The sequence below is a fragment of the Hesperophylax consimilis genome, unplaced genomic scaffold, assembly GCF_061612785.1.
Source record: "Hesperophylax consimilis isolate HC1 unplaced genomic scaffold, BYU_Hcon_1.0 scaffold_34, whole genome shotgun sequence".
NCBI lineage: Eukaryota > Metazoa > Arthropoda > Insecta > Trichoptera > Limnephilidae > Hesperophylax > Hesperophylax consimilis.
The window spans coordinates 1,934,282-1,956,586 of NW_028301264.1; the positions used below are offsets into that span (position 1 = coordinate 1,934,282).

The 22,305-nt window shown below is 40.0% G+C and overlaps 1 protein-coding gene across 1 annotated transcript in view; it reads left to right on the forward strand.

Annotated features, from left to right (window-relative positions):
- Nucleotides 1–22,305, forward strand: part of LOC149409174 (proto-oncogene tyrosine-protein kinase ROS-like) — a 264,442-nt gene that overhangs the window by 182,394 nt on the left and 59,743 nt on the right. The window contains exons 23-24 of the mRNA XM_089650093.1: nucleotides 5,374–5,907; nucleotides 11,277–11,444. Coding sequence (XP_089506219.1) covers nucleotides 5,374–5,907; nucleotides 11,277–11,444 — 702 coding nt within the window. The remainder of the gene's footprint in view (nucleotides 1–5,373; nucleotides 5,908–11,276; nucleotides 11,445–22,305) is intronic.

Here is a 22,305-nt window from a genome sequence, read left to right on the forward strand (position 1 = left end):
GGGCATTTTGGAGAGCGGATCTGAAGTGTCGGGCCTTGGGTCCACCTCTTACGATTCACAATCTAGGAGAAGCACTGATAGACACCAGGACCAACAACCCCCCTCCTCAAGTAGAGTCCTTCACTCTGGAGATTTGGCTTTGTGGGGGTGGGACAAAAACCTAACAAGATGGTCAAGTCAGCAGAAGGAACTTCTTAGATCCGGATGGAGAAGTTCTACCCTTCGCACTTATGCTCCGGCATGGCGGAGGTGGCAGCGCTGGGCGTCAGAGAATCAGCTCGATGCCACGCGTCCCAAAGCTGAAGACTTAGCCAGGTTCCTAGCCGATCTACACATCAGAGAAAAGCTATCGCTGAGTACCATTTTAGTTCACAAGTCAGTGGTGTGTACCTTAGGCTCTCCCGAAGACAATAGAGAGCTGAGCTCCAATCCGATAGTGAAGAAGATATTAAAAGGGATATCTTTAGCTAGACTAAGGCCGTCAAAACCCCCCATTTGGGACCCGGGGGTTGTATCATCATGGCTGGAGAAGAATTTGCCTCAACATATTACTCTCTTTGAAGCATCAAGGAGAGCAGCCACCATCCTGCTTTTGGCATCAGGGCGCCGAGTCCACGATCTCACATTGCTCCATTGCACAGCTGAAAGATTGTCAGTGGACAGTGAAGGCATCTCCATTTGGCCAGTGTTTGGTGGCAAGACAGATTCGGCAGACTGGCAACAATCAGGGTGGAGACTGGCTCGCTCGGAGTCTAGGAACATAGACCCTGTCTATTGGACGGAAAAGGTCATAGAACTGTCAAAGGAACGGAGAGCGCAGGCGAAGTATCGCCTAATACAATTAATTAATTTAATTTAAGTTTTATATATTAAACTTAAATTAATTTATATTATGTACTTAGCTTTATTTCAACGTAATTATTGTCACGTAATATAAGTTTTATTGTAAGGTAAAACTTTTTCATTATGTAGCATAGGCTTTATTTAAAACCTATAAAGTGAGATAAATAGGCTAGGTAGTATCGCCTGCGCTCTCCGTTCCTTAGACAGTTCTATGACCTTTTCCGTCCAATAGACAGGGTCTATGTTCCTAGACTCCGAGCGAGCCAGTCTCCACCCTGATTGTTGCCAGTCTGCCGAATCTGTCTTGCCACCAAACACTGGCCAAATGGAGATGCCTTCACTGTCCACTGACAATCTTTCAGCTGTGCAATGGAGCAATGTAAGATCGTGGACTCGGCGCCCTGATGCCAAAAGCAGGATGGTGGCTGCTCTCCTTGATGCTTCAAAGAGAGTAATATGTTGAGGCAAATTCTTCTCCAGCCATGATGATACAATCCTCGGGTCCCAAATGGGGGGTTTTGACGGCCTTAGTCTAGCTAAAGATATACCTTTTAATATCTTCTTCACTATCGGATTGGAGCTCAGCTCTCTATTGTCTTCGGGAGAGCCTAAGGTACACACCACTGACTTGTGAACTAAAATGGTACTCAGCGATAGCTTTTCTCTGATGTGTAGATCGGCTAGGAACCTGGCTAAGTCTTCAGCTTTGGGACGCGTGGCATCGAGCTGATTCTCTGACGCCCAGCGCTGCCACCTCCGCCATGCCGGAGCATAAGTGCGAAGGGTAGAACTTCTCCATCCGGATCTAAGAAGTTCCTTCTGCTGACTTGACCATCTTGTTAGGTTTTTGTCCCACCCCCACAAAGCCAAATCTCCAGAGTGAAGGACTCTACTTGAGGAGGGGGGTTGTTGGTCCTGGTGTCTATCAGTGCTTCTCCTAGATTGTGAATCGTAAGAGGTGGACCCAAGGCCCGACACTTCAGATCCGCTCTCCAAAATGCCCTTTCCCAACGAGGAGCCACTACCAAGTATAATCCCCTTGCTCTGTTCAGGTGGCAAAGAACCCTCGGCATGAGGCACGGGGGAGGGAAGATCCAAGCCAGCTGATAGTCCCAGTCCCTGCTCCAAGCATTGTGGTAGTCTGCCTCGTCGTCCTGAAAATCAAGAGAAACATACCTTTGAACCACATGCGCTGTCCTAGAGCCAAATAGGTCTATTTCGGGTCGTCCCCATTTTCTGAATGCTACCTCTGTGAACGAGGGTAGCAAGTGCCATTCGGGTACAGCACGATGACGAGATAGACAGTCCGCTACTTCATTGAAACGACCGGGTAAGTATTGTGCTGTCATGGAGACACAGTGTTTATCCAAAACATCTAGCACTAGTCGAGTACAGCTCAGGAGTTGAGTTGATCTGGTACCACCCTCCTTGCGGAGATAAGATACGACAGACCTGTTATCCGACTGGATCAGAAGACCCGAGCCAGATAGCTCAAGCGCGTGAGGAGACAAGGCAGCCAACACGGCGAGCATCTCCTTTACATTGGAGTGAAGATTCAGCTGGTCATCAGCCCACACACCGCTGAGAAGCTTTTCGTCCAGCTGGGCACCCCAACCCTGATCAGAGGCATCGGTTGTCAAGTAATGCTCAAACAGCGGCAGATGTATAGGTGACGTCAGGGTGAGCGATCGAACCCACCATCTCAATTCCCGAGCGGTAGCTGCCGGAATTGGTGATGACTCCCAAGGGTGGTAGTGTCTGAGTCCTAAGCACCCTTTCTGTATGTGCCGGCTGTTGAGCCTGCCTCTTGGAACTGCAAAACTAGCAAAGTTTAAAGAGCCCAAGAGGCTGCGCCCCTTATCTAGTGACCACCTACCCGTCTGAATAAAACCCTTTAACAAATAAGATAGGGCTGAAACCTTGTTCTGAGGGAGAGACTTTTCATTAGTTAGAGTATTCCAGCTGATACCAAGAAATTGAACTTGTTGTGATGGTTCTAATATTGACTTATCAAATTGTATATGCCATCCCAAGCCTTGCAAAAACTCCACCATTTCAATAGACTGGTGTTTTAAAGTAGGCAGGCATTGGTTTACTAATAAAAAATCATCCAGATACACTAGAATTCTCATCCCTCTCTTCCGCAGTTCCTGCGCTACCCAGTTAGTGAAGGTTGCGAATGCCTTAGGTGCGGTGGCCAAGCCAAAGGGGAGGGATGTCATCTGCAAGAGTTCATTCCTATAGATAAGTCTAAGGAAACATCTATGCTGCTCACTCACAGGTACATGAAAGTAAGCATGTGTGAGGTCCACTTTAACCATCCAGTCATTCGGTTGTAGAAAAGTAGGAACTCGATAAACGTTTACCAGACGAAATTTACTGACAGTCAGAAAATTGTTTAAATATTTTATGTTAAAGACCGGCCTCTTTGAGCCATCTGATTTGGGGACCAGAAACATGTTAGAAATAAATGAGGGAGTGGCAGGTGCCGACTCTAAAACCTTAAGGGCTTTGAGTTTTTCTATTTGTTCTGTCATTGCCACAGAAGTCTTAGTGGCGAAAGGGGAGTTAAATAAATCAATATTATTATTTAGTGGAGGTTTTGATGAAAATGGAATTCGGTAGCCATCTAACATCTTAAGGATGATAGTAGGGGCGCCAAGGTTCCTCCACCTACCTGCGAATGAGCGCAACTGACCCCCTTGAAAAGAGGGCCCGCTGTTAAAACCTCTTACGGTCTGGCTTCCCTGCTCTTTCCTTGGGCCGGAACCTACCTCGGGGAGGGAAAGCTTTAGCGGCCCTACGGGCTGGTTCTGGACCTCGACTCTCAGGGTGCTCCCTTCTCGCGATGGTTCTCCCCTGCTGTACTCTAGGACGAAAGGGCTGCGAGTTCTGCACAGTCACAGGTTTAACGGGAGGAGCTGATCGCGACGTGCTAGGCTGAGGAGCGAGGCACTTCTTCACTCCCCCCAACTTATCCAGCTGGGCCGACAGGAGGTTCGGGTCAAAGAGATATTCCGATGTGGGCGGAATCTTCCGTAAGGCATCTCGGACGTATCCGTCGCTGATGCCTCGCAATGCCCCCTCTCGTCGATACTCAATGTGGCTAGCCCGTTTTCCGCAGACCATCTGCATGATGTCTTTGGACACCTTCTGGGACTCAGACCCCGCCGCGAAGAGAGACTGCACCTTCTCGAAAAGAGTGGAAGTGCTCAGCTTCGTGCCCGGTTCCGCACTCCAGTTGACCAGCTCCTGCAAGGAGGCCTTCGGGAGATCAGCCTGCAGGGAAAGAGCATTGGTCAGGGAGCCGCAGAAGGAGTCCGTTGACGTACTGGCCGATTCCTCCTGAGCTAGGCGCTTCAATTCAGGGTTCAATGCCAACATTGAGAAGAGAGGGGTTGCGGCATACGACTTCTGGATCTCGAGGTAGCGGACATTGTTCCAGTTGGCCGTCCCCAGATGCTGAAGGAGCTCCACTTTTTTCACCCTCCCTGGGTCGGCCGATGGTATCTTCGGCTGCTTTAGGTCAGTTGTCCACTCCCCGAGATCCAAGTCACGAGACGGCTTATTCGGATGGACGAGTCCCATTCCCAAATCTCCTGCCAATTCCTCCCGAAGCGACGCAGGGGTGTCCAGGCAGATGCTGTCCTCGTCATTGTCATCCGAGGCGCCACCGACGGGAGCCTCTGAACGCTTTTCCAGCAGCAGACGCAACATTTCCTGCATCTGGGACATCTGCTGCGTTAATACGTCAATTCGCGGGTCGGCGGGAGCTAATTCACAAACCCTCTGCTTCTTGGCTTTGTCTTCGCCGCATACCCTCGGACGCTTCCCCCGCGTGTCCGTGTGGATCACCTTCATGACTTCCGCCCTCGAAAATTCGGCTTCCCCGCTCTCGGAACGTTCGGAATCCGACATAATCACGAAAACACAAAAAACACTAAACAAAAACACACGAAACTCTATAAATCGCAATTTTACGGAGTTCGAACAGTCACACTGTTAATAACCTCGAAAAAAAAAAATGTGAATTTTGCGCAAATACTGAAAAACAGGTTATTTTACGGTATTTGATGTTTGTAAACAAACCAAACGTGTTTGACCTTCGCAAAATAAATGCTAATGAAACATGTAATTATAGCATCATTGGTGGCGTCCCCACTACTGGCGCCGCCTTAAGGATGCATTTGGAACTAGCAGGTGACATTGGCGGGAGATTTAAACTAAGAATTACACACGAAATTGGTAAGAAACGTCGATTTGGCTGCAAAATGGTAATGTTTATCTCACTTTATAGGTTTTAAATAAAGCCTACATAATGAAACTACATAATGAATGTTCATTTTTTAATTTATTTTTTTATTTATTTATTTATAATGTATTACAAAAAAAAACACATGGTAAGTAACACATTATTCCCAATGAGTTGAGATAAAACTCAGTATTTTGATAAGTTAAACTTGAGAAAAAAAAATAGTGTTATTCTTATTGACCATTTGTAACGTTATATTAATCAAACTATTTTTTCAGCTCTTCCTCCAACTTCGATCACCGTCGACAGTAAATACATCTATTGGACCAACTCTTCACAAAAGCAGATGCATTCCACCGAAAAGAATTCCGACCGGATAAACCGAATGAACGACATCAACATAACAAATGGCCAAAAGATCGTTGCACTAGGCAGCAAGATACAACCGTACCCGAACAAAAACTGTTTGTACCCTAAACAAGCACCTCTTCAAGTCAAATTAATGAACAGATCTTCAACGAGCCTCACATTAGAGTTGCCGCAAGTTTTAAAATATGAAATATGTGCAAATATAAGCATGGCGACACCGTACTATACGGTTTATTATCAGCCCTACTCGGAAGACGAGGCTTTGCAGTGTAATGTGACTGCTTGCACGAAAGTAAGAACTTTTGAAAAGAAGTTGTATCTCGGAGGGTTGATACCGTTTTCGAAGTACGTATTCTCGGTGCAGATCAGTAATTATTACGGAGATGCTATCGAAGTGAAACTTGTCATGGGACCGCCAGTTGTGCTTAGAACTTCTGCAGGAGGTAATTGTAACATTTTTTTTGTTCTGTTCCGAAAATAAGACAGCAGCGATCAGCAATAATAGTCCCTGAACAGTTCACAGTACATGCAGCCCACAGTACGTCTTACGAAATCGCTCAACTGAACTGTCAGTATTGTCGGTAGATTCATCGATAGCAACAGAACAATTTTGTATTTTTCAAATCCTTCATAAGTAAATTGTGTACTTTACTCTCCAATACTTCCATACTGCGATAATGAAAAAGTTTTACCTTACAATAAAACTTATATTATGTACTTAGCTTTATTTAAAACCTATAAAGTGAGATAAACATTACCATTTTGCAGCCAAATCGACGTTTCTTACCAATTTCGTGTGTAATTCTTAGTTTAAATCTCCCGCCAATGTCACCTGCTAGTTCCAAATGCATCCCTGAGGCGGCGCCAGTAGTGGGGACGCCACCAATGATGCTATAATTTCCTGCTTCATTTGATCTCATCAGGCAGCCCTTATAATAAAAATAATAATAATAATAATACTTGGATGACTTGTGTATAGCGCCGTTTTTGTGCAAAAACCTAGGTTTTAAATAAAGCTAAGTACATAATATAAGTTTTATTGTAAGGTAAAACTTTTTCATTATGTAGCATAGGCTTTATTTAAAACCTATAAAGTGAGATATAGTTTGTTATCGCCTGGTGACATTATGCTAATGTGAATCAAATATAATATTTAAATTTATTTGCTAAAAAGAAAATAGGGGCAAGATTTCCAGAAATCAGCTAACCAGTTACAGAGGTTAAAAAGGTCAGCAACAGATGGGTCGGTGTTGACTCGGCCAGCCGATTCTGCAATTTCCCTTCTATAGAACCTGGCAAAGGTATTGGGACTTCTCCAGTTACCACGTGACAGTATATCGTCCAGCTTATAATTCTGCAGCCAGTTCAGAGATGCCACTGCTGAACGGATGCTGCCAGGTGGATCCTCTACACCAGCATCCCTGAGGACTGTCCTAATCCAACCTGCAATTACTGCCCTGGAGGCCGCTTTCACTGTCCCACAAGTTGTAATAAATAGGCTAGGTAGTATCGCCTGCGCTCTCCGTTCCTTTGACAGTTCTATGACCTTTTCCGTCCAATAGACAGGGTCTATGTTCCTAGACTCCGAGCGAGCCAGTCTCCACCCCGATTGTTGCCAGTCTGCCGAATCTGTCTTGCCACCAAACACTGGCCAAATGGAGATGCCTTCACTGTCCACTGACAATCTTTCAGCTGTGCAATGGAGCAATGTGAGATCGTGGACTCGGCGCCCTGATGCCAAAAGCAGGATGGTGGCTGCTCTCCTTGATGCTTCAAAGAGAGTAATATGTTGAGGCAAATTCTTCTCCAGCCATGATGATACAATCCTCGGGTCCCAAATGGGGGGTTTCGAAGGCCTTAGTCTAGCTAAAGATATCCCTTTTAATATCTTCTTCACTATCGGATTGGAGCTCAGCTCTCTATTGTCTTCGGGAGAGCCTAAGGTACACACCACTGACTTGTGAACTAAAATGGTACTCAGCGATAGCTTTTCTCTGATGTGTAGATCGGCTAGGAACCTGGCTAAGTCTTCAGCTTTGGAACGCGTGGCATCGAGCTGATTCTCTGACGCCCAGCGCTGCCACCTCCGCCATGCCGGAGCATAAGTGCGAAGGGTGGAACTTCTCCACCCGGATCTAAGAAGTTCCTTCTGCTGACTTGACCATCTCGGGTCGTACCCATTTTCTGAATGCTACCTCTGTGAAAGAGGGTAGCAAGTGCCATTCGGGTACAGCACGATGACGAGATAGACAGTCCGCTACTTCATTGAAACGACCGGGTAAGTATTGTGCTGTCATGGAAACACAGTGTTTATCCAAAACATCTAGCACTAGTCGAGTACAGCTCAGGAGTTAAGTTGACCTGGTACCACCCTCCTTGCGGAGATAAGATACGACAGACCTGTTATCCGACTGGATCAGAAGACCCGAGCCAGATAGCTCAAGCGCGTGAGGAGACAAGGCAGCCAACACGGCGAGCATCTCCTTTACATTGGAGTGAAGATTCAGCTGGTCATCAGCCCACACACCGCTGAGAAGCTTTTCGTCCAGCTGGGCACCCCAACCCTGATCAGAGGCATCGGTTGTCAGGTAATGCTCAAACAGCGGCAGATGTATAGGTGACGTCAGGGTGAGCGATCGAACCCACCATCTCAATTCCCGAGCGGTAGCTGCCGGAATTGGTGATGACTCCCAAGGGTGGTAGTGTCTGAGTCCTAAGCACCCTTTCTGTATGTACCGGCTGTTGAGCCTGCCTCTTGGAACTGCAAAACTAGCAAAGTTTAAAGAGCCCAAGAGGCTGCGCCCCTTATCTAGTGACCACCTACCCGTCTGAATAAAACCCTTTAACAAATAAGATAGGGCTGAAACCTTGTTCTGAGGGAGAGACTTTTCATTAGTTAGAGTATTCCAGCTGATACCAAGAAATTGAACTTGTTGTGATGGTTCTAATATTGACTTATCAAATTGTATATGCCATCCCAAGCCTTGCAAAAACTCCACCATTTCAATAGACTGCTGTTTTAAAGTAGGCAGGCATTGGTTTACTAATAAAAAATCATCCAGATACACTAGAATTCTCATCCCTCTCTTCCGCAGTTCCTGCGCTACCCAGTTAGTGAAGGTTGCGAATGCCTTAGGTGCGGTGGCCAAGCCAAAGGGGAGGGATGTCATCTGCAAGAGTTCATTCCTATAGATAAGTCTAAGGAAACATCTATGCTGCTCACTCACAGGTACATGAAAGTAAGCATGTGTGAGGTCCACTTTAACCATCCAGTCATTCGGTTGTAGAAAAGTAGGAACTCGATAAACGTTTACCAGACGAAATTTACTGACAGTCAGAAAATTGTTTAAATATTTTAAGTTAAAGACCGGCCTCTTTGAGCCATCTGATTTGGGGACCAGAAACATGTTAGAAATAAATGAGGGAGTGGCAGGTGCCGACTCTAAAACCTTAAGGGCTTTGAGTTTTTCTATTTGTTCTGTCATTGCCACAGAAGTCTTAGTGGCGAAAGGGGAGTTAAATAAATCAATATTATTATTTAGTGGAGGTTTTGATGAAAATGGAATTCGGTAGCCATCTAACATCTTAAGGATGATAGTAGGGGCGCCAAGGTTCCTCCACCTACCTGCGAATGAGCGCAACTGACCCCCTTGAAAAGAGGGCCCGCTGTTAAAACCTCTTACGGTCTGGCTTCCCTGCTCTTTCCTTGGGCCGGAACCTACCTCGGGGAGGGAAAGCTTTAGCGGCCCTACGGGCTGGTTCTGGACCTCGACTCTCAGGGTGCTCCCTTCTCGCGATGGTTCTCCCCTGCTGTACTCTAGGACGAAAGGGCTGCGAGTTCTGCACAGTCACAGGTTTAACGGGAGGAGCTGGTCGCGACGTGCTAGGCTGAGGAGCGAGGCACTTCTTCACTCCCCCCAACTTATCCAGCTAGGCCGACAGGAGGTTCGGGTCAAAGAGATATTCCGATGTGGGCGGAATCTTCCGTAAGGCATCTCGGACGTATCCGTCACTGATGCCTCGCAATGCCCCCTCTCGTCGATACTCAATGTGGCTAGCCCGTTTTCCGCAGACCATCTGCATGATGTCTTTGGACACCTTCTGGGACTCAGACCCCGCCGCGAAGAGAGACTGCACCTTCTCGAAAAGAGTGGAAGTGCTCAGCTTCGTGCCCGGTTCCGCACTCCAGTTGACCAGCTCCTGCAAGGAGGCCTTCGGGAGATCAGCCTGCAGGGAAAGAGCATTGGTCAGGGAGCCGCAGAAGGAGTCCGTTGACGTACTGGCCGATTCCTCCTGAGCTAGGCGCTTCAATTCAGGGTTCAATGCCAACATTGAGAAGAGAGGGGTTGCGGCATACGACTTCTGGATCTCGAGGTAGCGGACATTGTTCCAGTTGGCCGTCCCCAGATGCTGAAGGAGCTCCACTTTTTTCACCCTCCCTGGGTCGGCCGATGGTATCTTCGGCTGCTTTAGGTCAGTTGTCCACTCCCCGAGATCCAAGTCACGAGACGGCTTATTCGGATGGACGAGTCCCATTCCCAAATCTCCTGCCAATTCCTCCCGAAGCGACGCAGGGGTGTCCAGGCAGATGCTGTCCTCGTCATCGTCATCCGAGGCGCCACCGACGGGAGCCTCCGAACGCTTGGAGAGCAGCAGACGCAACATTTCCTGCATCTGGGACATCTGCTGCGTTAATACGTCAATTCGCGGGTCGGCGGGAGCTAATTCACAAACCCTCTGCTTCTTGGCTTTGTCTTCGCCGCAGACCCTTGGACGCTTCCCCCGCGTGTCTGTGTGGATCACCTTCATGACTTCCGCCCTCGAAAATTCGGCTTCCCCGCTCTCGGAACGTTCGGAATCCGACATAATCACGAAAACACAAAAAACACTAAACAAAAACACACGAAACTCTATAAATCGCAATTTTACGGAGTTCGAACAGTCACACTGTTAATAACCTCGAAAAAAAATATGTAAATTTTGCGCAAATACTAAAAAACAGGTTATTTTACGGTATTTGATGTTTGTAAACAAACCAAACGTGTTTGACCTTCGCAAAATAAATGCTAAATATGAAATTATAGCATCATTGGTGGCGTCCCACTACTGGCGCCGCCTCAGGGATGCATTTGGAACTAGCAGGTGACATTGGCGGGAGATTTAAATTAAGAATTACACACGAAATTGGTAAGAAACGTCGATTTGGCTGCAAAATGGTAATGTTTATCTCACTTTATAGGTTTTAAATAAAGCCTATGCTACATAATAGTTAATTAATAGTTCCATATAATGAGCCGACAGGAAGTGTGAAAGTAGTTTTCAATTTTGGCTCGCTCTCATGTGAAATAGTAAGCTTGCATGCACTATTTGATCATTTCCGAGTCAAGGAACGGTTTTTTTTTTGACTCCATAAAAAATTGACATATTCATATGGCCCGCCACCAAAACTAATTGCCTATCGCTGCCATAGGAGTATAGGTTATTAAAACCTGCTCGGTGAACCCAGCTCTGTAACATAGTGGTCTATGAATTTGAATTTAAGATGCTTGTTGGATTCACCTCAGTGGAACAATATATTGATTTTTTTTAAATTTCGTTCACTGTCAATCTGATTTTAAGTTTCTTGGAATATTGTAAAAAAAAATTAAGGTACTTTATTAGGGCAATTCTAAGAACATAATAGATGAGAGTGCATAATATATATGTACATGGAAATGAAATCTTAATCCCTAACTTTCCCAGTATTCTGAAAGAAATCTTCTAAAAAAGAGAATATTTAAATGTAAGTTATTAAAATTATACATGGTTCCAGCTCCACCTTCAGCCCTGGACGTTAAGGCAGTAGTATTGTCGCCACATCACGCCAGGGTCCAGTGGAAGCTGCCCCCTCTCTCCACAGCAGTAGGCGCAGACCTGGACCTGTGGCACGAGATACACTGGAGGACCGAGGGCAACTTCAAACCCAACCAAAGAATCAAAGGTACTACATACATAATACTATCACTCAAATGTTTTTTTTATTTTTTTTTTTTATTGCACAACAGATAGATTATCCAATTACTGTACAATTCTCAATTTGACAATCTTAACACCTATGAAGATAATTATTATACAAAAAAAACTTTAGGCTATTTAAAGAAGAATTATATATATCTAGTGCTTCTGAGATTTCATTCAATAGCACCATTCCTCTTGTCATGCTATAATAATAATAATAGTATAATAATAATAATAATAAGTGTTTTATTATCTTTTTTTGTGTAACAAAGAGATATAATGATATCCTCACTGGGATCTCCCGTGCTGAGGATTTCATTTACATATTATGTATAATTAATTAAGAATATTAATATTACATCAAAGTTAAGAGGAACGGCTGCGGTGCCTGTTTCATACAAAATTTAAATTTGGATTTACGGCTAAAATACTAGAGTAAACTGTTTTTTTTTTTTTTTAGTTAAAAGACATGGTATATATAAAGTACGCATATGGATCAGATTTTCGATTTTTGCCTTAAATTATAGAATATAGGCCCCAGAAGATGACGATTTTACATGATTTTACGAGGCATCTTTGGCAATTTTTTGTGACCATATGAAAGATATTTTTTGAAAAAATCTCACATATCCCGTCTCAGGCATATAATGAACTATACAATAAAATTTGAATCCTCACTGAAAAAAGTTTTATTTGCTTCAAAAGCCGAATTTGGTGGCCACAAATTCAACGTATATTTAACTAGCTTTTTTGTTATTGTCTCATTCGCACTTTCTTGAGTCGGGCTGGCTAGGGTAGGTAAGGGGGGCCGGGGGGCAGGGGCTCGTGAGAGATCGCCCGCCTAACAAATACATGCATACATACCTACGTCAATCGTCCTTCATTTTTATTATTATTGCTAGTGTATGTATATTATGTGACATTCGCAGTCAGCCCGCGCGGACATATAATTGACGAATTTGTTACTTTGTTTACGAATAATATTATTTTTAAACTCCACAGTTCTTAACCGAAGCATCCCCAAATAATTTATTTCATTCAACATGGGTAAGTAATCATTATTTGAGCATTTTTAACAATGATAATTAGGTTATGAATAAGGGTACTTACGTTATTGATTTTTATAAAATGTTATTTGTGTTTTAGGTCGAAAGTGGATACATGGTAAGCCACTCAGTATGCACCGGAAAAAAAGGAAGTGCAATGTCAAAAAGACAGAAAGAACTCTGAACAGGTGAAAATTAAATGCAATATTTAAATTAATATTTATTATAAGTATTTATTTTTTACTGTAAAAATGTAATGTTTTTTTGTTGTTTTCAGTTCCGTAAATGATGTTGAAGATTGTCAGGCTAAATTTGCCAACAAGGATTTTTTCGATGCAAACATCGATGTGAATTGTGGGATTTTGAGCAAACGGAAAGCAAATAATTTTATTTTCACAAGAACAAACTCTCGAGAATGTACACAATAACATAAAGATACCATCTTTTGGTTAGTAGTGAGAGTTTCATTTTATTGCCGTTCAGCTTTTAGTTTTGATGACAGTGTTTTTACACATTGGTACAATTCAATATTACACGACGATCTTTAATTAAAAGTGATTAAATTTAAGAATAAAAACCGTCCTCCATTTTTGCCTATAATTGCTTGTACTATTTTGTCGAATTTGTAAGTATAATCACTACACATATTGATCATACCTTGACAGTATAATATGCGGTCTTTTGTTTTCACGGTTTGATGCCTGATTTTTTTCTTTTAGTACCGATGTGATTGAACCCGAAATATCGTCGCAGAAAATGTCAGACGTATCACCCGACATTGAATTCAACTGTTCATCCGATTCCAGTGACTCTTTTGTGTTAGAGGTTGAGGAAGAAGATGATCCGAACCACATCGTTACATCGAATTTAGTTGGCAGAAAAATTGTCAACATAGAATTTTTATTTGACTCTTTGTCCAAAATTGATCATTCTCCATTTGATTGCAATTTTTCACATTTTTGTTTTCAAAGGGAAATCAGGAATGGATTATACAGCGAATTTCATTTTTTATGTAAGCTTTGTGGAAAAATAGACATTATAAAATCTGACATGCCTAAGCAAGTTGGCGGTATGCCTATCAATAATGCGATGGTTGAAGGTATCGTATGTACTGGCAACGGTTATTCCCAATTACGGGAAATATGCAGCACTATAAATATGCCTTGTATGTCGTCCTCCTTATTCTATAAACATCTGATTCAGTTGGGGGGACACTTGGAAAATTTGGCACTCGAAAAAATTATTGAAGCAGGAAAGGAAGAAAACCGATTAGCTGTGGAGAACAATGAAGTCGATGATGACGGTGTGCTACAAATCACCGTGGTTGCAGATGGTTCATGGGCAAAGCGATCGTACAAAACCAACTATAATTCGCATTCTGGTGCAGCATGCATTATTGGCTTCCGCACCAGAAATTTTGCCAGAATTGGTCGATCCAAGATATCATCGGAAGATGCCACTTCGCGAAAGATGTTCATATTCCGAGAAACAGCTAAAGTCATAGTTTTGTTTAGATATTAGTGTTAGTTTTGTTAGATTCTACACAGTATACATTTTGTAATAATTAGTCTATCTGACGGGGTATTAGGGTACTTCACTACTATACAGCTTGTTGACAACTTATTGAGAGATTGATAGTGAAATACGTCCTAATTATAATTGTATTATTATCTACCTGTGATTAATATTCACTTTAATTCCGTGATGTTTTAAAGATATTTTAAAGAAACTTGTATTATTTTGCTTGAACAGTTTGTGTCTTCGAAAATGCAATTTCTTTTAACCTCTAAGGGAGTGAGTTTCTGAGAGCAAAAAGTGTTCAGTAGAGTGAGTTTTTTTTACCTTCAAAATTTGATTTTTTTATAAATTATATTCATAGCATGTGTTATAAAAATCAAACTTTGCTAAAGAAATACATATAGAAATATCAAAATAACCGAATTAATCCGATAACAAAAAATATGTGATTCATGTTTTGTCAACCATCGGTTCACGTAAAATGTACAACCTAGAACATAAATTTACTTACCAATTTTTATTTCAGTTTTATTTTGTACTTCCATATTTCCTCATCCGAATGTTGTTTTCACTATAGAACTTGTTTTATTTACACTAAAAAAAAAGTTTTATTTACACAATTTTTTTTTTAAATTTTTTTTAAATTTTTATGGGATAAACTTTTTACACCTTACTTTTTTACACAAAAGAAACTAAAAAATGTCATCTAAAACTATTTTTCACATTTTCATTTTACACTGAAGAACTACAATCTAATACTGTTTTTTTGTGTGATATATCTCAAAACAGGGAAATAAGCACAAAGCCACATTACATTGAATACACATGTATCTTGTTTCTGTTCTTTTCCTTGGCTGAACGGCTGTGTGACTACAAACATGGCACTTCCTTCGTGTTTTCCTTCCCTGAGTCTCTGTTTGTGGAAGCGGGTTGATAAAATGTCGTTCAGTTAGACGAGTAGGACAATCTGTTACTCGTCTTCCTCCAGATGCTGGTGGCCTTTCGGTGTGATATTTTTCTACCAACTGACCTACAAGATTCTCACGAAATTCACTAAAACTTAGTTTTTTGTTTGTTCTCTGACGATGTAGAAAGAAGGCGTTTAGGGCATTTATGTCTAAAAGGCGAAAGAAAATTTTCTTATACCACTTGAAAGACTTGCGAGAACTGTCAACAAAACCAAGAATTCGATCAACCTTATCTACAGCCCCCATGTTTTTCGAATAATCTACCACAGCTTCTGGTTTTATTTTGTTTTCCCTGGTAGAATAGTCAATTTTATCGGTGATCGTCATTTTATTTTCATGTATGTTTGTCAACATAATAATTTCTCGTTTATCACGCCACTTTACTGCCAAGAGATCATTTGAATGAAATGCTTTTACATCTCCTCTTTGCATTTTAGCATTTCCGAACTTAGGCATTTCCTTTCGGTTTGCTCTTGCAGTTCCACAAGCGTTTGTTTTGTTTTCAAATAAAACATCAAACAATTTTGGGCTTGTATACCAATTGTCTACAAAGAGTCTGTGGCCTTTTCCAAGATAGTCCTTCATCATAGTTGTTACAACTGACCCAGACACTCCAATATTTGGATCCATGATGATGTCTGAATCTGATCCAGTGTAAACTATGATATCTAAGACGTAACCTGTTTCTACATCACAACAGACAAATAATTTTATTCCAAAACGGTGTCGTTTGGACGGTATATATATTTTGAAGGAAAGTCTTCCCTTCCACAATAAGAGGCTTTCATCTATACATATGTTCTGAAATGGGTAAAAGGTCTGTTTGTAGATTTTCTTCAAAGGATCCAAAAGATTCCTTATTTTATATAATCTATCATTTGTCCGAACATTGTTATCGGCAAAATGCAGAGCCCGCAGTAAAAGTAGAAATCTATCCTGTGAAAATAACACTCTGAAGAATGGCGTTTCTATTATTGGGTTATTTGACCAATATTTCTTCAATGAGTTTTTACCAACAAGACCCATAAGCAAAAGTGTCGCCAAGAATATCTTTATTTCGGACACAGTAGTGTCAACCCATTTATTCATTTTTGATTTTAGACTTACGTTGAGAGCCAGTGTTGAAGCGTATTTATTTGTTTCCGTTACAATTGACTGAACTATGGTATTAGTAAAGAACAATTCAAAGAAGTCGAGTTCGCTTGCGTTCTCATCCAAATTTATATCGCCTCTTATACCTGAATGCCTGCTGTCAAAATCATGCAAGGTTGGTACAAAATCAGATTGAACCCATTTTCGACTATCCAATTTTTGCTTTTTCGAAGATGGTGGTTCATCTTCTTCATCATCAGAAATATTTGAGTCATCGGAAGAGCTATCAGAATGAACTGGTAAATCTTGGATATCATTGAAAAAGTCTTCATCATCACTTTCGGCTAATACGGCCGTAATTTCGTCTTCATCCAAAGGTGTTGACATATTCAATGTGAAAAGTTTGAAAAGTATATAAACACACAAAATTATCCAACACTAAAAAAGTCTGTTATAGAATATCACACGAAAAAAAATGTGTCGTCAATGCACGAAAATAGGACCCACAAAACACACAACCTTTCAATGTGAAAAGTATAATATATAAAAACACTCAAAATTATCCAAAACTAAAACAGAATGTTAGAGAATATCTCACGGAAAAGAAACTTGTCGTCAATACACGAAAATAGGACCCACAATACACAAAACCAACTAAAAAATCCACAATTCACAGTAATGTCACAAACGCACAAAATTATTTGTTAATTTCGCGATATAATACGCATATTTAACACGTAATAAAAACACAGAAACATTCAAGTGTTTGTGTCACGAAAACAATGCAAATACATACCTCTAACAAAATCGGTAAAAATGTCGTTTACGCTCGCGAACTGTCAATAAAATGTTTACAATCAACGCAACTGACGCGCCATTACCACGTGTATTTTCAAAACGCTGTAGATCCGTTAAAAATAGACGGAATCTACATATTTCTTCGGCATATTTATGGAATTCGTCAAGAGATGTCACTAGCATGTCCTTTTTATGAATAAATTCGATAGAATGATTTCTAGAAGCACCGACACACCATGGGCGTCCATACTCCTTTGAGCAGATTTTATTTCGGACGCCAACGGTGAGGCCATACTCTCTTAGAGGTTAAACACATTCGATGGTCCTCTTTGATTGTGTGATAATTTTCTGATATTTATGTAATTATTTATTTGCTTATTTATATTGGAGTCTGTTCTTACTATGCAACTACTACCTGTCCGACTTTTTTTTATTTTTCACCTTGTGCACATGTATTGTGTAGATTATAAAATAGGATTTTTTTCAGTATAAAAAATCTGGGACTAACTACCATAAATGTATTCCTCACTGCCTAGAATGGACGGAAATAATTATACTGATTCATTGAACATTTTTAATAAAATATGCTTGATGCTATTATTCTTGCTGTTATTTTTTTATTATTGTGCTGCTATTTTTATGGTTATTTTTATTTATAGTTGTATTACTTAATTTTGTTGTTCACATAATATTCTTCTTACACAACACTTAAAAATAATCTCGAACAAAATCCCAGTGATAAAGTCAGTGCGTGTTCGGAATTATATACACAGCGACACGACTTTATAACATTCTTCCAGATAAAATAAAAAAAAATGTGATTCACAAAAAAATTTCAAAGGTAATATAAAAATTAAAAAAATAAAAGATTATGTCAACAGTAACGGTAAGGCCTTTACCGGTGCACTCACACAAATTTTAAGTAAGTGTATATTTCTATTCTCTACAATTATATTACTTACTGTTCATATATTATTTACTGCTGTTAATTCTATGTACGTATCTAATTTATAAACTTATACACCTATTATTACTATTATTATAATTTCGTCTGTGGCCAGCTGCCACATGTACAATGCACGTGTACAATTTCCGTATCTCCTACAATAATACACATATCTGCTAATTTAAATGAACTAAACAAAAGGGTGATTCCCCGTTTTGATGCAAATATATTCACGCACAAAAGAAAAAAAGCATTTCTCTTTTACTGGCGTTCAATGCGTGATATTGTCAGTGCCTAACGTGTACATGCGCATATACCAATACTATTAAAGAATAGGTCGGAAGCCCTTGTATGTCTGTGTCTGCTAATGGAATGAACTAAACGAAAGGGACATTTCACCGACTTCGTGCAAATATTCAAGCATTGAACTTAATTTCTTTTTTATTTAATCTCATATTATCTAACTTTTTTTGATCGCTTGCAACGTCAGCCGTACTAAAAGCCAGGTACTCCCTCTCCGTTCCCCGCTGCACGCTCCGTTAGAGAGGGACACAGGACAATAATTATTTTTGCGGGAGTCGAAATTTCGTCCGCGAAAACAACGCTCTTAAATATGGATTAAATTATGAACATATATCATGCAGTATAATTTTTTATTTTTTTTATTTTAATAATTTTAAAATAAGTAAGATTTTTTTGATATATATATATATCTGAAGTGTTTTTTCTATAGTTATATATATGAAGTGTTTTTTGGTATAGTTCAGTGTTGTGCTAGAATATCTGTTCATAGAATATCTGTTTCATATGTTGTGCTAGAATATCTGTTCTGCCGTATGGTATTTTGAATAAGTCGTGTCGACGACTACGGCTGAAGTTTTCGGGCACGTATAAACCATAGCATTCCAAAAGGAACGGGCTATCAATATAGTTATGGATTATGTTAAAACTAAGTATTGCAAGATTTGCATGACGTCTAGTTTCCAAGCTAAATCTATTTGTTGCCTCAAGTAAGTCCACATGGTGCATGAACCTTGGATAAGTTCCACGCATCCGCATGTAGACATACCTGAGGAATTTTTTCTGGATTTGTTCCAGCATATTAATATACTTAGTTTGGTGCGGAGTCCACACACCACTAGCATACTCCAGCTTACTTCGTATGACGCCATCAAACATGGCTATCATTGCATCTGGGTCGTGAAATTGTTTACATGTTCTGGTGATAAACCCCAGGAGTTTGTAGCATGCTGTAGTAAGTCGTGATATGTGGTCCGAGAATGTTAGTTTGGGATCAAAGACGATACCGAGATCTTTATAGCTATTGACTCGGCATAATTTTTTCTCTTTAATGGCGTAATCAAAAACTACGGGCTTCTGAGAGCGGGGTATATGTCATTGTTACGCATTTTTTTATATTTAATTCTAATTTGTTTTTATCTGACCATTCTGCTATAGCATCAAGGTCAGATTGCATTTTTAAGCAGTCTTCGTAAAATATTATTTCCATCAAAAGTTTGAGATCATCCGCAAATAAAAGACATCTGCTATATTTTACACAGACCTGGATGTCGTCTTTAACCCTTTGCAACCGGTGGAAAAAAAATCGGAATAGCAATGCACCATACCAATAAAGCTTTTAGTTATGAACCCTTAGGACAGGGAAAAATAATTTTAAAAATCTCCAGAAACCAGATACTTAGAAAAAGTACACGCACTATCGTGCGGTTCAGGAGTAATTTGACATGCGCACGATCGTGCGCATACCATTATTTCGGTATAATTTCTCTCAAATAAACACAATTCAATTTTAAAAAACAATATTTTTTTATATTTTTTCATGAATTTACACAGTTTTGAATATTATATTTTCTGGTGGTAAGTATAAAAACAATTCTTCCCTCGAGATAAACACAGATACACATTGCATTTTTCGCAGCGTATTTTGGAACGGCTTTTGCAATTTTCATGGCGGCAGACTCTGGGAGCATTTATCTCGTCAAAAACTGGGAGATGATTATATCCATCATATCTCTTAGCTACAGATGGTGGATTTGCTGGCCTGTATTTACTATTACTTGGCAATTCGTCTTCTTCCTCATCTGTTTCGACACTTCTTCTTCTTTTTTCAGGTTTATTTACCAATCCGTCGGCAACATCCAGGCGAAATTCTAATAATGTCATCGTCTTGTTCCTGGGAACTCCATTTGTAAAGCAATCATTTTTATAGAGTCTCCCAAGCATTTACCAGAGCCAAGTCTACGAAATATTCAATATTATTATTTAGTGGAGGTTTTGATGAAAATGGAATTCGGTAGCCATCTAACATCTTAAGGATGATAGTAGGGGCACCAAGGTTTTTTATTTTTATTTATTTATTCGAGACACAAACAGGATATTTATAAAAACATTAATAATGGATTACAAAATAAAAAAGTACAATTATAAATATCCCTAGACTGATGTGTCTGCAGCAATCACATTTGCACATTCACATAAGCAAACATGTAAAATAATGACAGTATTTAAATACAAAACTTAAAACTTAATTACAAAGATTTAAGCACATAATAAGTAGAAAAATTTAAAGAGTACATATTAAAAAAAATTCTAAACCACTAAACATTTTTTTATTTATTTATTTTTCTTTTTTTTTAAGTACAGAAATCGTGGAGATATTTCTTGAAACACGTTATATTATTTGCAAAAATATCTATGACAGTGTGTATTTTAGCAAGATCATTGTATGATCGAGACATTCTAGACATAGGATTAAAATATCCAGTGTTATTGGCAAAAATTTCGGTCCAAAATATGTTCATATTTCTAGTATATTTGGGCCTGGCGTAAAAATTGATTTGATTGACTAAGTTACTATTAACACGATTATTCACAATTTTGTAAAGCATTAAGAGGTCATTTATATTTCGTCTTTTAACTAAACTCTCTAATTTGAAATATGTAAGTCTTTGTTCATACCCATTTAGAAGATGGTAGACACCTGATCGATAAGACAAAATCCGTGTAAATTTTCTTTGGACAGATTCAAGTCTGGATACTTGTGTAATGTAATGTGGATTCCAGACTGTTGACCCGTACTCAAGAACACTGCGGATTAACGAATTGAATAGAATTATTAGGCTATTAGAGTTCTTGAACAGTTTAGTTGATCTTACAATAAAACCTAGTACTTTATTTGATTTATTTACAATGTATTCTATGTGTTGGTTGAACGTTAGTTTGTTGTCGAATATAATTCCTAAATCTTTGATCGATTCAACTGTTTCCAGATTGTGACCACATATGCTATATGAGTATAGAGTTTTGTTGGTGTTCTTGGTGAAATTTATAACTTTGCACTTAGCTATATTCAATTCCATTTCATTGTCAATACACCAGGCAGATAATGTGTTAAGGTCTTGTTGTAAGAGTTCACACTCTTCCATAGATTTAATTGCTTTATATATCTTGAGGTCGTCAGCGTATAGAGAAAAATTACAGTGGAGTTTACATGTAAGATCGTTGATGAAGATTAAGAAAAGCAAGGGTCCAAGGTGTGATCCTTGTGGAACGCCCGACGTGACTAAAATTGGGGAAGAGTTAAAACCGTTAACAGTAACCAATTGACTTCTATTTGATAAATATGATTCTAACCAACGAAGCAGATTTCCGTGTATGCCGATTTTATCCAGTTTATTCATTAAGATAGGGTGACTAACTTTGTCGAAAGCCTTACTGAAATCGGTGTATACGGCATCTACTTGTGTTTTTTTATTCATTGATTTACACAGAAATTCCATATACTCGATTAAATTAGTGTTTGTGGATCGTTTAGCTACAAAGCCATGTTGAAAAGGGCTAAGTATGTGTGTTACATGATTAAATATTTCTTTATATACAATGGACTCAAATATTTTGCCAAAACAAGATAAAAGGCTGATAGGACGGTAGTTCTTTACATCGTTTTTACTGCCAGACTTATGGATCGGAATGACGTGGGCAACTTTCCACAGATCTGGAAATACCCCTTCGTTCAGACTTTTGACAAATAATTTGTGTAAAGGTGCTGCAAGTTGATCTGCACAATTTCGAATGAATAGTGGAGGAATACCATCTGGACCGGAACCTTTATTGATATCGAGAGTGTTCAACTTCACCTTGACCTCGTCTAGGGTTATTTTGATATGAGATAGTGGATAATTATAGAGTGGGAAAGAATGTTTAGAGTCACTTTTAGAATTAGATGGTGAGCTAAATACAGAAGAGAAGTAAGTAGAAAAGAGTTCGCATGTTTCTTTGCCATTTGTTGCTGATTTGTCGTGGAGATGCATGATTTTTGGGAGAGAATTAGAAACTCTTTTCGATTTAATGAGGGTTGACAGATTTTTGATACTGTTAGGGAGAGAATTTTCTATGGAATCTACATAGGCTTTAAGGCAGGAACGTATGGATAATTTTACTCTAGCCCTCAAGATG